The sequence below is a fragment of the Lampetra planeri genome, chromosome 7 (assembly GCF_965212315.1).
Source record: "Lampetra planeri chromosome 7, kcLamPlan1.2.h2, whole genome shotgun sequence".
NCBI classification, from domain to species: domain Eukaryota; kingdom Metazoa; phylum Chordata; class Hyperoartia; order Petromyzontiformes; family Petromyzontidae; genus Lampetra; species Lampetra planeri.
In genome coordinates, this window is record NC_136113.1 from 10,795,420 (window position 1) to 10,810,971 (window position 15,552).

At 46.8% G+C, this 15,552-nt stretch overlaps 1 protein-coding gene across 2 annotated transcripts in view; it reads left to right on the top strand.

Moving 5' to 3' along the window:
* The first annotated feature begins 10,203 nt into the window (after positions 1 to 10,203).
* The window catches only part of LOC144719946 (uncharacterized), a 28,864-nt gene continuing 23,515 nt past the window's right edge, over positions 10,204 to 15,552 (top strand). For both annotated transcript variants that reach the window (XM_078596313.1, XM_078596314.1), the window contains exons 1-2: positions 10,204 to 10,475; positions 11,808 to 11,926. In XM_078596313.1, the coding sequence (XP_078452439.1) occupies positions 11,922 to 11,926 (5 nt within the window). In that variant the 5' untranslated portion in view covers positions 10,204 to 10,475; positions 11,808 to 11,921. The remainder of the gene's footprint in view (positions 10,476 to 11,807; positions 11,927 to 15,552) is intronic.

A 15,552-nucleotide genomic window follows, 5' to 3' on the forward strand; every position in this document is an offset into this window, starting at 1 on the left:
CTATGTAGACCCAGTCTGTAGTCTATGTAGACCCAGTCTATAGTCTATGTAGACCCAGTCTATAGTCTATGTAGACCCAGTCTGTAGTCTATGTAGACCCAGCCTGTAGTCTATGTAGACCCAGCCTGTAGTCTATGTAGACCCAGTCTGTAGTCTATGTAGACCCAGTCTATAGTCTATGTAGACCCAGTCTGTAGTCTATATAGACCCAGTCTATAGTCTATGTAGACCCAGTCTGTAGTCTATGTAGACCCAGTCTATAGTCTATGTAGACCCAGTCTGTAGTCTATGTAGACCCAGTCTATAGTCTATGTAGACCCAGTCTGTAGTCTATGTAGACCCAGCCTGTAGTCTATGTAGACCCAGCCTGTAGTCTATGTAGACCCAGTCTGTAGTCTATGTAGACCCAGTCTATAGTCTATGTAGACCCAGTCTGTAGTCTATGTAGACCCAGTATATAGTCTATGTAGACCCAGTCTGTAGTCTATGTAGACCCAGTCTATAGTCTATGTAGACCCAGTCTGTAGTCTATGTGGACCCAGTCTATAGTCTTTGTACACCCAGTCTGTAGTGTATGTAGACCCAGTCTGTAGTCTATGTAGACCCAGTCTGTAGTCTATGTAGACCCAGTCTGTAGTCTATGTAGACCCAGCCTGTAGTCTATGTAGACCCAGCCTGTAGTCTATGTAGACCCAGTCTATAGTCTTTGTACACCCAGTCTGTAGTGTATGTAGACCCAGTCTGTAGTCTATGTAGACCCAGTCTGTAGTCTATGTAGACCCAGTCTGTAGTCTATGTAGACCCAGTCTGTGGTCTATGTAGACCCAGTCTGTGGTCTATGTAGACCCAGTCTGTAGTCTATGTAGACCCAGCCTGTAGTCTATGTAGACCCAGTCTGTAGTCTAAGTAGACCCAGTCTGTAGTCTATGTAGACCCAGCCTGTAGTCTATGTAGACCCAGCCTGTAGTCTATGTAGACCCAGTCTGTAGTCTATGTAGACCCAGTCTATAGTCTATGTAGACCCAGTCTGTAGTCTATGTAGACCCAGTCTGTAGTCTATGTAGACCCAGTCTGTAGTCTATGTAGACCCAGTCTGTGGTCTATGTAGACCCAGTCTGTGGTCTATGTAGACCCAGTCTGTAGTCTATGTAGACCCAGCCTGTAGTCTATGTAGACCCAGTCTGTAGTTTATGTAGACCCAGTCTGTAGTCTATGTAGACCCAGTCTGTAGTCTATGTAGACCCAGTCTGTAGTCTATGTAGACCCAGTCTGTGGTCTATGTAGACCCAGCCTGTAGTCTATGTAGACCCAGCCTGTAGTCTATGTAGACCCAGTCTGTAGTCTATGTAGACCCAGCCTGTAGTCTATGTAGACCCATCCTGTAGTCTATGTAGACCCAGCCTGTAGTCTATGTAGACCCAGCCTGTAGTCTATGTAGACCCAGTCTGTAGTCTATGTAGACCCAGCCTGTAGTCTATGTAGACCCAGCCTGTAGTCTATGTAGACCCAGTCTGTAGTCTATGTAGACCCAGTCTATAGTCTATGTAGACCCAGTCTGTAGTCTATGTAGACCCAGTCTATAGTCTATGTAGACCCAGTCTGTAGTCTATGTAGACCCAGCCTGTAGTCTATGTAGACCCAGCCTGTAGTCTATGTAGACCCAGTCTGTAGTCTATGTAGACCCAGTCTATAGTCTATGTAGACCCAGTCTGTAGTCTATGTAGACCCAGTCTATAGTCTATGTAGACCCAGTCTGTAGTCTATGTAGACCCAGCCTGTAGTCTATGTAGACCCAGCCTGTAGTCTATGTAGACCCAGTCTGTAGTCTATGTAGACCCAGTCTGTAGTCTATGTAGACCCAGCCTGTAGTCTATGTAGACCCAGTCTGTAGTCTATGTAGACCCAGTCTGTGGTCTATGTAGACCCAGTCTGTGGTCTATGTAGACCCAGTCTGTAGTCTATGTAGACCCAGCCTGTAGTCTATGTAGACCCAGTCTGTAGTCTAAGTAGACCCAGTCTGTAGTCTATGTAGACCCAGTCTGTAGTCTATGTAGACCCAGTCTATAGTCTATGTAGACCCAGTCTGTAGTCTATGTAGACCCAGCCTGTAGTCTATGTAGACCCAGTCTGTAGTCTATGTAGACCCAGTCTGTAGTCTATGTAGACCCAGCCTGTAGTCTATGTAGACCCAGCCTGTAGTCTATGTAGACCCAGTCTGTAGTCTATGTAGACCCAGCCTGTAGTCTATGTAGACCCAGTCTGTAGTCTATGTAGACCCAGCCTGTAGTCTATGTAGACCCAGCCTGTAGTCTATGTAGACCCAGTCTGTAGTCTATGTAGAGCCAGTCTATAGTCTATGTAGACCCAGTCTGTAGTCTATGTAGACCCAGTCTATAGTCTATGTAGACCCAGTCTGTAGTCTATGTAGACCCAGCCTGTAGTCTATGTAGACCCAGCCTGTAGTCTATGTAGACCCAGTCTGTAGTCTATGTAGACCCAGTCTATAGTCTATGTAGACCCAGTCTGTAGTCTATGTAGACCCAGTCTATAGTCTATGTAGACCCAGTCTGTAGTCTATGTAGACCCAGCCTGTAGTCTATGTAGACCCAGCCTGTAGTCTATGTAGACCCAGTCTGTAGTCTATGTAGACCCAGTCTGTAGTCTATGTAGACCCAGCCTGTAGTCTATGTAGACCCAGCCTGTAGTCTATGTAGACCCAGTCTGTAGTCTATGTAGACCCAGCCTGTAGTCTATGTAGACCCAGTCTGTAGTCTATGTAGACCCAGCCTGTAGTCTATGTAGACCCAGCCTGTAGTCTATGTAGACCCAGTCTGTAGTCTATGTAGACCCAGTCTATAGTCTATGTAGACCCAGTCTGTAGTCTATGTAGACCCAGTCTATAGTCTATGTAGACCCAGTCTGTAGTCTATGTAGACCCAGCCTGTAGTCTATGTAGACCCAGCCTGTAGTCTATGTAGACCCAGTCTGTAGTCTATGTAGACCCAGTCTATAGTCTATGTAGACCCAGTCTGTAGTCTATGTAGACCCAGTCTATAGTCTATGTAGACCCAGTCTATAGTCTATGTAGACCCAGTCTGTAGTCTATGTAGACCCAGCCTGTAGTCTATGTAGACCCAGCCTGTAGTCTATGTAGACCCAGTCTGTAGTCTATGTAGACCCAGTCTATAGTCTATGTAGACCCAGTCTGTAGGGTCTACATAGACCACAGACTGGGTCTACATAGACTACAGGCTGGGTCTACATAGACTACAGGCTGGGTCTACATAGACTACAGACTGGGTCTACATAGACTACAGGCTGGGTCTACATAGACTACAGACTGGGTCTACATAGACTACAGGCTGGGTCTACATAGACTACAGGCTGGGTCTACATAGACTACAGACTGGGTCTACATAGACTACAGACTGGGTCTACATAGACTACAGGCTGGGTCTACATAGACTACAGGCTGGGTCTACATAGACTACAGACTGGGTCTACATAGACTATAGACTGGGTCTACATAGACTACAGACTGGGTCTACATAGACTATAGACTGGGTCTACATAGACTACAGACTGGGTCTACATAGACTACAGGCTGGGTCTACATAGACTACAGGCTGGGTCTACATAGACTACAGACTATGTAGACCCAGTCTGTAGTCTATGTAGACCCAGTCTATAGTCTATGTAGACCCAGTCTGTAGTCTATATAGACCCAGTCTATAGTCTATGTAGACCCAGTCTGTAGTCTATGTAGACCCAGTCTATAGTCTATGTAGACCCAGTCTGTAGTCTATGTAGACCCAGTCTATAGTCTATGTAGACCCAGTCTGTAGTCTATGTAGACCCAGCCTGTAGTCTATGTAGACCCAGCCTGTAGTCTATGTAGACCCAGTCTGTAGTCTATGTAGACCCAGTCTATAGTCTATGTAGACCCAGTCTGTAGTCTATGTAGACCCAGTATATAGTCTATGTAGACCCAGTCTGTAGTCTATGTAGACCCAGTCTATAGTCTATGTAGACCCAGTCTGTAGTCTATGTGGACCCAGTCTATAGTCTTTGTACACCCAGTCTGTAGTGTATGTAGACCCAGTCTGTAGTCTATGTAGACCCAGTCTGTAGTCTATGTAGACCCAGTCTGTAGTCTATGTAGACCCAGCCTGTAGTCTATGTAGACCCAGCCTGTAGTCTATGTAGACCCAGTCTGTAGTCTATGTAGACCCAGTCTATAGTCTATGTAGACCCAGTCTGTAGTCTATGTAGACCCAGTCTGTAGTCTATGTAGACCCAGTCTGTAGTCTATGTAGACCCAGTCTGTGGTCTATGTAGACCCAGTCTGTGGTCTATGTAGACCCAGTCTGTAGTCTATGTAGACCCAGCCTGTAGTCTATGTAGACCCAGTCTGTAGTCTAAGTAGACCCAGTCTGTAGTCTATGTAGACCCAGCCTGTAGTCTATGTAGACCCAGCCTGTAGTCTATGTAGACCCAGTCTGTAGTCTATGTAGACCCAGTCTATAGTCTATGTAGACCCAGTCTGTAGTCTATGTAGACCCAGTCTGTAGTCTATGTAGACCCAGTCTGTAGTCTATGTAGACCCAGTCTGTGGTCTATGTAGACCCAGTCTGTGGTCTATGTAGACCCAGTCTGTAGTCTATGTAGACCCAGCCTGTAGTCTATGTAGACCCAGTCTGTAGTCTAAGTAGACCCAGTCTGTAGTCTATGTAGACCCAGTCTGTAGTCTATGTAGACCCAGTCTATAGTCTATGTAGACCCAGTCTGTAGTCTATGTAGACCCAGCCTGTAGTCTATGTAGACCCAGTCTGTAGTCTATGTAGACCCAGTCTGTAGTCTATGTAGACCCAGCCTGTAGTCTATGTAGACCCAGCCTGTAGTCTATGTAGACCCAGTCTGTAGTCTATGTAGACCCAGCCTGTAGTCTATGTAGACCCAGTCTGTAGTCTATGTAGACCCAGCCTGTAGTCTATGTAGACCCAGCCTGTAGTCTATGTAGACCCAGTCTGTAGTCTATGTAGAGCCAGTCTATAGTCTATGTAGACCCAGTCTGTAGTCTATGTAGACCCAGTCTATAGTCTATGTAGACCCAGTCTGTAGTCTATGTAGACCCAGCCTGTAGTCTATGTAGACCCAGCCTGTAGTCTATGTAGACCCAGTCTGTAGTCTATGTAGACCCAGTCTATAGTCTATGTAGACCCAGTCTGTAGTCTATGTAGACCCAGTCTATAGTCTATGTAGACCCAGTCTGTAGTCTATGTAGACCCAGCCTGTAGTCTATGTAGACCCAGCCTGTAGTCTATGTAGACCCAGTCTGTAGTCTATGTAGACCCAGTCTGTAGTCTATGTAGACCCAGCCTGTAGTCTATGTAGACCCAGCCTGTAGTCTATGTAGACCCAGTCTGTAGTCTATGTAGACCCAGCCTGTAGTCTATGTAGACCCAGTCTGTAGTCTATGTAGACCCAGCCTGTAGTCTATGTAGACCCAGCCTGTAGTCTATGTAGACCCAGTCTGTAGTCTATGTAGACCCAGTCTATAGTCTATGTAGACCCAGTCTGTAGTCTATGTAGACCCAGTCTATAGTCTATGTAGACCCAGTCTGTAGTCTATGTAGACCCAGCCTGTAGTCTATGTAGACCCAGCCTGTAGTCTATGTAGACCCAGTCTGTAGTCTATGTAGACCCAGTCTATAGTCTATGTAGACCCAGTCTGTAGTCTATGTAGACCCAGTCTATAGTCTATGTAGACCCAGTCTGTAGTCTATGTAGACCCAGCCTGTAGTCTATGTAGACCCAGCCTGTAGTCTATGTAGACCCAGTCTGTAGTCTATGTAGACCCAGTCTATAGTCTATGTAGACCCAGTCTGTAGTCTATATAGACCCAGTCTATAGTCTATGTAGACCCAGTCTGTAGTCTATGTAGACCCAGTCTATAGTCTATGTAGACCCAGTCTGTAGTCTATGTAGACCCAGTCTATAGTCTATGTAGACCCAGTCTGTAGTCTATGTAGACCCAGCCTGTAGTCTATGTAGACCCAGCCTGTAGTCTATGTAGACCCAGTCTGTAGTCTATGTAGACCCAGTCTATAGTCTATGTAGACCCAGTCTGTAGTCTATGTAGACCCAGTCTATAGTCTATGTAGACCCAGTCTGTAGTCTATGTAGACCCAGTCTATAGTCTATGTAGACCCAGTCTGTAGTCTATGTAGACCCAGCCTGTAGTCTATGTAGACCCAGCCTGTAGTCTATGTAGACCCAGTCTGTAGTCTATGTAGACCCAGTCTGTAGTCTATGTAGACCCAGTCTATAGTCTATGTAGACCCAGTCTGTAGTCTATGTAGACCCAGTCTGTAGTCTATGTAGACCCAGTCTGTAGTCTATGTAGACCCAGTCTGTAGTCTATGTAGACCCAGTCTGTAGTCTATGTAGACCCAGTCTGTAGTCTATGTAGACCCAGTCTATAGTCTATGTAGACCCAGTCTGTAGTCTATGTAGACCCAGTCTATAGTCTATGTAGACCCAGTCTGTAGTCTATGTAGACCCAGTCTATAGTCTATGTAGACCCAGTCTATAGTCTATGTAGACCCAGTCTATAGTCTATGTAGACCCAGTCTGTAGTCTATGTAGACCCAGTCTGTAGTCTATGTAGACCCAGTCTGTAGTCTATGTAGACCCAGTCTATAGTCTATGTAGACCCAGTCTGTAGTCTATGTAGACCCAGTCTATAGTCTATGTAGACCCAGTCTATAGTCTATGTAGACCCAGTCTGTAGTCTATGTAGACCCAGTCTGTAGTCTATGTAGACCCAGTCTATAGTCTATGTAGACCCAGTCTGTAGTCTATATAGACCCAGTCTATAGTCTATGTAGACCCAGTCTGTAGTCTATGTAGACCCAGTCTATAGTCTATGTAGACCCAGTCTGTAGTCTATGTAGACCCAGTCTATAGTCTATGTAGACCCAGTCTGTAGTCTATGTAGACCCAGCCTGTAGTCTATGTAGACCCAGCCTGTAGTCTATGTAGACCCAGTCTGTAGTCTATGTAGACCCAGTCTATAGTCTATGTAGACCCAGTCTGTAGTCTATGTAGACCCAGTATATAGTCTATGTAGACCCAGTCTGTAGTCTATGTAGACCCAGTCTATAGTCTATGTAGACCCAGTCTGTAGTCTATGTGGACCCAGTCTATAGTCTTTGTACACCCAGTCTGTAGTGTATGTAGACCCAGTCTGTAGTCTATGTAGACCCAGTCTGTAGTCTATGTAGACCCAGTCTGTAGTCTATGTAGACCCAGCCTGTAGTCTATGTAGACCCAGCCTGTAGTCTATGTAGACCCAGTCTGTAGTCTATGTAGACCCAGTCTATAGTCTATGTAGACCCAGTCTGTAGTCTATGTAGACCCAGTCTGTAGTCTATGTAGACCCAGTCTGTAGTCTATGTAGACCCAGTCTGTGGTCTATGTAGACCCAGTCTGTGGTCTATGTAGACCCAGTCTGTAGTCTATGTAGACCCAGCCTGTAGTCTATGTAGACCCAGTCTGTAGTCTAAGTAGACCCAGTCTGTAGTCTATGTAGACCCAGCCTGTAGTCTATGTAGACCCAGCCTGTAGTCTATGTAGACCCAGTCTGTAGTCTATGTAGACCCAGTCTATAGTCTATGTAGACCCAGTCTGTAGTCTATGTAGACCCAGTCTGTAGTCTATGTAGACCCAGTCTGTAGTCTATGTAGACCCAGTCTGTGGTCTATGTAGACCCAGTCTGTGGTCTATGTAGACCCAGTCTGTAGTCTATGTAGACCCAGCCTGTAGTCTATGTAGACCCAGTCTGTAGTCTAAGTAGACCCAGTCTGTAGTCTATGTAGACCCAGTCTGTAGTCTATGTAGACCCAGTCTATAGTCTATGTAGACCCAGTCTGTAGTCTATGTAGACCCAGCCTGTAGTCTATGTAGACCCAGTCTGTAGTCTATGTAGACCCAGTCTGTAGTCTATGTAGACCCAGCCTGTAGTCTATGTAGACCCAGCCTGTAGTCTATGTAGACCCAGTCTGTAGTCTATGTAGACCCAGCCTGTAGTCTATGTAGACCCAGTCTGTAGTCTATGTAGACCCAGCCTGTAGTCTATGTAGACCCAGCCTGTAGTCTATGTAGACCCAGTCTGTAGTCTATGTAGACCCAGTCTGTAGTCTATGTAGACCCAGCCTGTAGTCTATGTAGACCCAGCCTGTAGTCTATGTAGACCCAGTCTGTAGTCTATGTAGACCCAGCCTGTAGTCTATGTAGACCCAGTCTGTAGTCTATGTAGACCCAGCCTGTAGTCTATGTAGACCCAGCCTGTAGTCTATGTAGACCCAGTCTGTAGTCTATGTAGACCCAGTCTATAGTCTATGTAGACCCAGTCTGTAGTCTATGTAGACCCAGTCTATAGTCTATGTAGACCCAGTCTGTAGTCTATGTAGACCCAGCCTGTAGTCTATGTAGACCCAGCCTGTAGTCTATGTAGACCCAGTCTGTAGTCTATGTAGACCCAGTCTATAGTCTATGTAGACCCAGTCTGTAGTCTATGTAGACCCAGTCTATAGTCTATGTAGACCCAGTCTGTAGTCTATGTAGACCCAGCCTGTAGTCTATGTAGACCCAGCCTGTAGTCTATGTAGACCCAGTCTGTAGTCTATGTAGACCCAGTCTATAGTCTATGTAGACCCAGTCTGTAGTCTATATAGACCCAGTCTATAGTCTATGTAGACCCAGTCTGTAGTCTATGTAGACCCAGTCTATAGTCTATGTAGACCCAGTCTGTAGTCTATGTAGACCCAGTCTATAGTCTATGTAGACCCAGTCTGTAGTCTATGTAGACCCAGCCTGTAGTCTATGTAGACCCAGCCTGTAGTCTATGTAGACCCAGTCTGTAGTCTATGTAGACCCAGTCTATAGTCTATGTAGACCCAGTCTGTAGTCTATGTAGACCCAGTCTATAGTCTATGTAGACCCAGTCTGTAGTCTATGTAGACCCAGTCTATAGTCTATGTAGACCCAGTCTGTAGTCTATGTAGACCCAGCCTGTAGTCTATGTAGACCCAGCCTGTAGTCTATGTAGACCCAGTCTGTAGTCTATGTAGACCCAGTCTGTAGTCTATGTAGACCCAGTCTATAGTCTATGTAGACCCAGTCTGTAGTCTATGTAGACCCAGTCTGTAGTCTATGTAGACCCAGTCTGTAGTCTATGTAGACCCAGTCTGTAGTCTATGTAGACCCAGTCTGTAGTCTATGTAGACCCAGTCTGTAGTCTATGTAGACCCAGTCTATAGTCTATGTAGACCCAGTCTGTAGTCTATGTAGACCCAGTCTATAGTCTATGTAGACCCAGTCTGTAGTCTATGTAGACCCAGTCTATAGTCTATGTAGACCCAGTCTATAGTCTATGTAGACCCAGTCTATAGTCTATGTAGACCCAGTCTGTAGTCTATGTAGACCCAGTCTGTAGTCTATGTAGACCCAGTCTGTAGTCTATGTAGACCCAGTCTATAGTCTATGTAGACCCAGTCTGTAGTCTATGTAGACCCAGTCTATAGTCTATGTAGACCCAGTCTATAGTCTATGTAGACCCAGTCTGTAGTCTATGTAGACCCAGTCTGTAGTCTATGTAGACCCAGTCTATAGCCTATGTAGACCCAGTCTGTAGTCTATGTAGACCCAGTCTGTAGTCTATGTAGACCCAGTCTGTAGTCTATGTAGACCCAGTCTATAGTCTATGTAGACCCAGTCTGTAGTCTATGTAGACCCAGTCTATAGTCTATGTAGACCCAGTCTATAGTCTATGTAGACCCAGTCTATAGTCTATGTAGACCCAGTCTGTAGTCTATGTAGACCCAGTCTGTAGTCTATGTAGACCCAGTCTGTAGTCTATGTAGACCCAGTCTATAGTCTATGTAGACCCAGTCTGTAGTCTATGTAGACCCAGTCTATAGTCTATGTAGACCCAGTCTATAGTCTATGTAGACCCAGTCTGTAGTCTATGTAGACCCAGTCTGTAGTCTATGTAGACCCAGTCTATAGTCTATGTAGACCCAGTCTGTAGTCTATGTAGACCCAGTCTGTAGTCTATGTAGACCCAGTCTATAGTCTATGTAGACCCAGTCTATAGTCTCCCCGTGGGGGGGGGGGGTGCACCACCCTCCAGCACCGGAAGCTATTTAAGGCGTCTGGAGGCCGTTACAACTGCAGATGGCGATGATGGCGGTGGTGGGGATGATGGTGGTGGTGATGAAGAAGATGTAACGGGATGCGCGTCTCCATCACTGGCATTACCGCACCGCCAGCACCACCATCACCATCCGAACACCGCCGCAGCGTCTGTTCGTCGGCCAGGGAGGGGACAGAGAAGAGAAGACATCGCCTCCTTCCCTCTCTCTCTCTGCCTCTCTGTCTCTCTCGCGTCTCTGCGTGATACAGCGAGACGGGTGAGCGAGCGGTACAGGCGGAGTGGCGGACCGAGGAGTCAGCCGCCAACACCACCACCACTACTCACCACCACCCACCACTCACCACCACCCACACTCACCACCACCACCCACCCTCACCACCATCACCCACCACCACTCACCACCACCCACAACCACTCACCACCACCCACCACCACCACTACTCACCACCACCAACCACCACTACTCACCACCACCAACCACCACTACTCACCACCACCCACCACCACTACTCACCACCACTCACCACCACCCACCACTCACCACCACCACCCACACTCACCACTACTCACCACCACCAACCACCACTCACCACCACCCACACCACCACACTCACCACCACCATCACCCACCACTCACCACCACCCACCCCACTCACCACACACACCAACCACCACCACTCACCCACCACCACCACCCACACCACTCACCACCACCCGCACCACCCACCACCACTCACCACCACCCACACCAACCACCACTCACCATCACCCGCACCACCCGCACCACCCACCACCACTCACCACCACCCACACCAACCACCACTCACCACCACCCACCACTCACCACCACCACTACTCACCACCACCACCAACTGCACCACCACCAACCGCACCACCACCACCACTCATCCACCACCACCATCCACCACCCACACCACTCACACCAACCACCACCCACACCACCCACCACCCACACCACTCACCACCCACACCACTCACCACCACCACCACTCAACACCACCCACCACCACTCACCACCACCAACCACTCACCACTACTCCCCACCAACCACCACCACTCACTCATCACCACCACCACTACCCACCACCCTCGCCTCTATCTCCCCATCTCTGCCCTCTCCCCTCCCCGGGATTCTCTCTCGTGTCATCTCTGTGTCGTGTCCCGTCTCCCTCTGTCCATCTCACTAAGTGTGGGGTCCTCGTTTCTCGTGCCCGCTGCCTTATTCTCTTCATTCAGTTGGATTCGCAATCGCTTCTTCTCATCCCGTAAATGTGAATCGTTTGTTTCGGAATAATTTTTTGTTCGTGCGATTGCTGCTGCCGCTGCTGCTGCTGCTGCTTCTACACGAGGCGTGTGCGCGTTTCATCCTCTCTCCCTGTTGTCAAATCCGTCTTTTTATTGTTGTAAGAAACGTAGTAGATATGTGAACGTGTTACTAAAAAACGTGCGTCTGCCATTGTAAAAGCCACGACCACCAACATCACCACCACGGACCTCGTCCAACCTCATCATCATCATCTCCAATCCCCTCTCTTCCCAATCCCCAATCCCCCCGTCCCTTCGCTAGATCGTGGATTACTCTGTGATTTAAGAAGGAAAGAAAAAGAATAATTTGCGGTCAAATCCGAGCCGGTGTCCCGAGCAAGAAGAGCGGAGGAGGCGAGCAGCAGCAGCAGCAGCCATGAGGTGCGGTCCAGACCCGGGACATTCGCCCACAAACACTCCACATGCAACATACAACACGCAGCATACCACATACAACATGCTATATACAACATGCAACATACCACATGCAACATACCACATGCAACATACCACATGCAACATGCTATATACAACATGCAACATACAACACGCAACATACAACATGCAACATACAACACGCAGCATACCACATACAACATGCTATATACAACATGCTATATACAACATGCAACATACAACACGCAACATACCACATGCAACATACCACATGCAACATGCTATATACAACATGCAACATACAACACGCAACATACAACATGCAACATACAACACGCAGCATACCACATACAACATGCTATATACAACATGCTATATACAACATGCAACATACCACATGCAACATACCACATGCAACATACCACATGCAACATACCACATGCAACATACCACATACAACATGCTACATACCACATACAACATACCACATGCAACATACAACATGCTACGTGCAACATACAACATGCAACATACCACATACAACATACCACATGCAACATACAACATGCTACGTGCAACATACAACATACCACATACCACATACAACATACCACATGCAACATATAACATACCACATACAACATACAACATACCACACGCAACATACAACATACCACATACAACATACAACATGCAACATACAACATGCAACACACAACATAATACACGCAGGGACACGTTACATGTACATTGACACACACACGGACCATGGGCTCGTCGTTGCACGCTTCTGCGTGACTCTCTACAGATGCTGAACATTCAGAATGCGCCGTGTACACGTGTGCCTTGTCTATATACATAGCCACTTACCATCGACACACATGTGATGATGTGACATGCGTAACACATGTAGGTACAATGGATGATACGTGCTTGCCTAGAACAGTTAATTCTGCATTAATATACACGAATCGTTACGGATTGATGCATTCCGGACCCGGGACACTCTAAGCACACAGTGCATGTACTGCACGTGTACACACACACCCCTGTTCTACAGACACATACTGGGCTACATGGACACGTTTCTATATAGACATGTACATCCACAAATACATGCCTACTGTGTTTACTTAATATGCACATGTTCGTGAATGGATACGCAATTACTGTGCATCAAATATCGTGAACAGTGCATTTCATAGCCACCTTTACTGCATGATACTGGATGCATCTGCATAGTGCATACCCAGTGCACACACGATTTCCTGTAGGTGTGCACGCGTAGTATAATATCACATTACCGCCACACACCCACACACTGCTTGTGTGCACGAACTCTGTGGTGTGCTTGAATACGACATACTTGGGTGCCTGCTCCTTCCTATGTGTGTGTGCACATGTGCAAGTGGAGCCCAGGGGTTCTTCACGTATTCATATTATCGAGACCTGTCCCTCCTCCAAAAAACAAATACGTCCTGGAAGCACAATTCTGCATTGACAAACGCAGATGTATTTGTTGCATAACACGGCAGAGTACCGTCGACGTATAGACTACGTTAATACGGTGCAGTAAATAGGAAAAGCGTAGAAACATTAATGCATTTCGACCACGTGAATCTGTCAACGATGTGTATGTAACATGCCATGTGCTGCATACATACACGCATAGACGCATTGTTTGCATGTGAATAGGACATTATATATCGCTATATACTAATGGCCAGTATACACTGTTAGTGTGCAGTATATAAAGTGTGTGCTGTAGTGGCATCACTGAATACGCACGTGCCGGACACACGCTTGGTGTACTGTGTTGATGGGTGGTGAGCAGTACGTGCGTTTTGTGTTTGTGGATTAAAGATTCCCCCATGTGTGTTCATTATACAGTGCGGCTTCACTGCAGCATGGAGCTTGCATGTACTGTAAGCATGGACACTGTAAATCCAATTCGATACAAGCACGTTTACGAATTATTAAATGTGGACATTTCAAATGGCTTCACAGCACAGAGTTACAATACGGAATACTGCGTACGATTAAGACATTTTACTGTACTGATCAGAGTAGTAAGGTATGGCCACGTAACCCATTTTGTGACCGTACATTTAATTGAAGTGCTGCACTGCAAGTCAACAAGGGACAAAATGATTGTGGGTGGAGGAAGGGGCTTGGGTTAGATTCCTTTACACAGCAGAGGTCGCAACCGGGTACCCGATACCCGGCTACCCGTACCCGACCGGTTTGCGACCCTGGTGCGGCCGGGTACGGGTAGACCGTGAGTCACTGGTGAGTAACTGTTTGTCACTCATTTCCCAACGTCTTGTCTCTTCTCACAATTCAAGTTCCTAGAATCAACCCACCCGCGCCTGCAACATGGCTTCATCCCAGAGGTCGCAATCAGGTACCAGATACCTGTACCCTACCCGTACGGGTAGGGTACGGGTACCCGTTTGCGACCCTAGTGCGGCCGGGTACGGGTAAGGAATCAAAACCCGTTTGCGACCTCCGCTACACAGCTGCCTTGCTGTGTTGGACTTGGTATGTTCTCCCCCTGTTCTGCGTGGGTCTCCTCTATGGCACTCCGATTTCCTCCCAGAGCAGAAACAAAAATCCCCAAAGTACACTAACTAGTCTTAGCCAAACATCAGAATGTTGAAAATTCATCTGCAAATTACTCAATTGGGATTGCACATGGCAAGGCCGTAGCCATGGAGTCAACATTGGGGGGGAGCAAATCTTCCAGGGGGTTTGGGGGTCCCCCCGCCCAGAAAAAAAAATCTAAATTTGAAAACGAATTTCCTGCCTAAAATCTTAAAAAATTCACTTGCACATAGGGTGGACTTTTTATTTATTTTTACAATAATGTCTAATAGTGTATTGTATTACATTGCTCTGTTTTATCTTTTCTTGTTTCATTGTATGTAATGGCAGAGATTATGGGTTAATAAAGTACAACCATAACAACAATCATACAAACAGAAATCTATTTTATAGCAATATATTGGGGGGGGGGACATTTTGAGAATATTTTAATATTGGGGGTGGATGTGTCCCCCCCAATTTATATTATAATTATGGCCTTGGCACATGGCAACGTCACCCACTACTTCGAAAACCTTGCAGGACTCGCACGTGAAAAATGTGAGACTTGGTGATCCTTTCCAGCAATAAACAAGCGCAAAAATAAAACCCATTGACAATTCCGTAGCAAAATACTTGGACTGCTTTGTTGGTTGGACTTGGCAATCATCTGCAAATCTGAGCCAGTTAAACAATTAGCAAGGTGTGTGTGCGATGGTACCCCGGGCAATGTTTTCGCGAGCCCAGCACAAGCACCACGGGTGCTCACTTGCAATGCACGGTGTGTATTTACTATTTACACAAGAAGGTTGGCCTACCCAGGAGGGAGAGATGAAAGGCGTGCAATTGCAGAGGGCACTAAAGGGACAGTAAAATGGCAAGTACAAAAATACTCCACTGTATGTCTACATATAGCCATGGCCAGCAGGGAAACGGCACACAATTGCAACGAGCCGCTTACAAATCGGGATAGTGGGGCATAGTTTTTGACCAGCCGGTGGACCCGAGTGGACCCAAGTGGTGGTCTA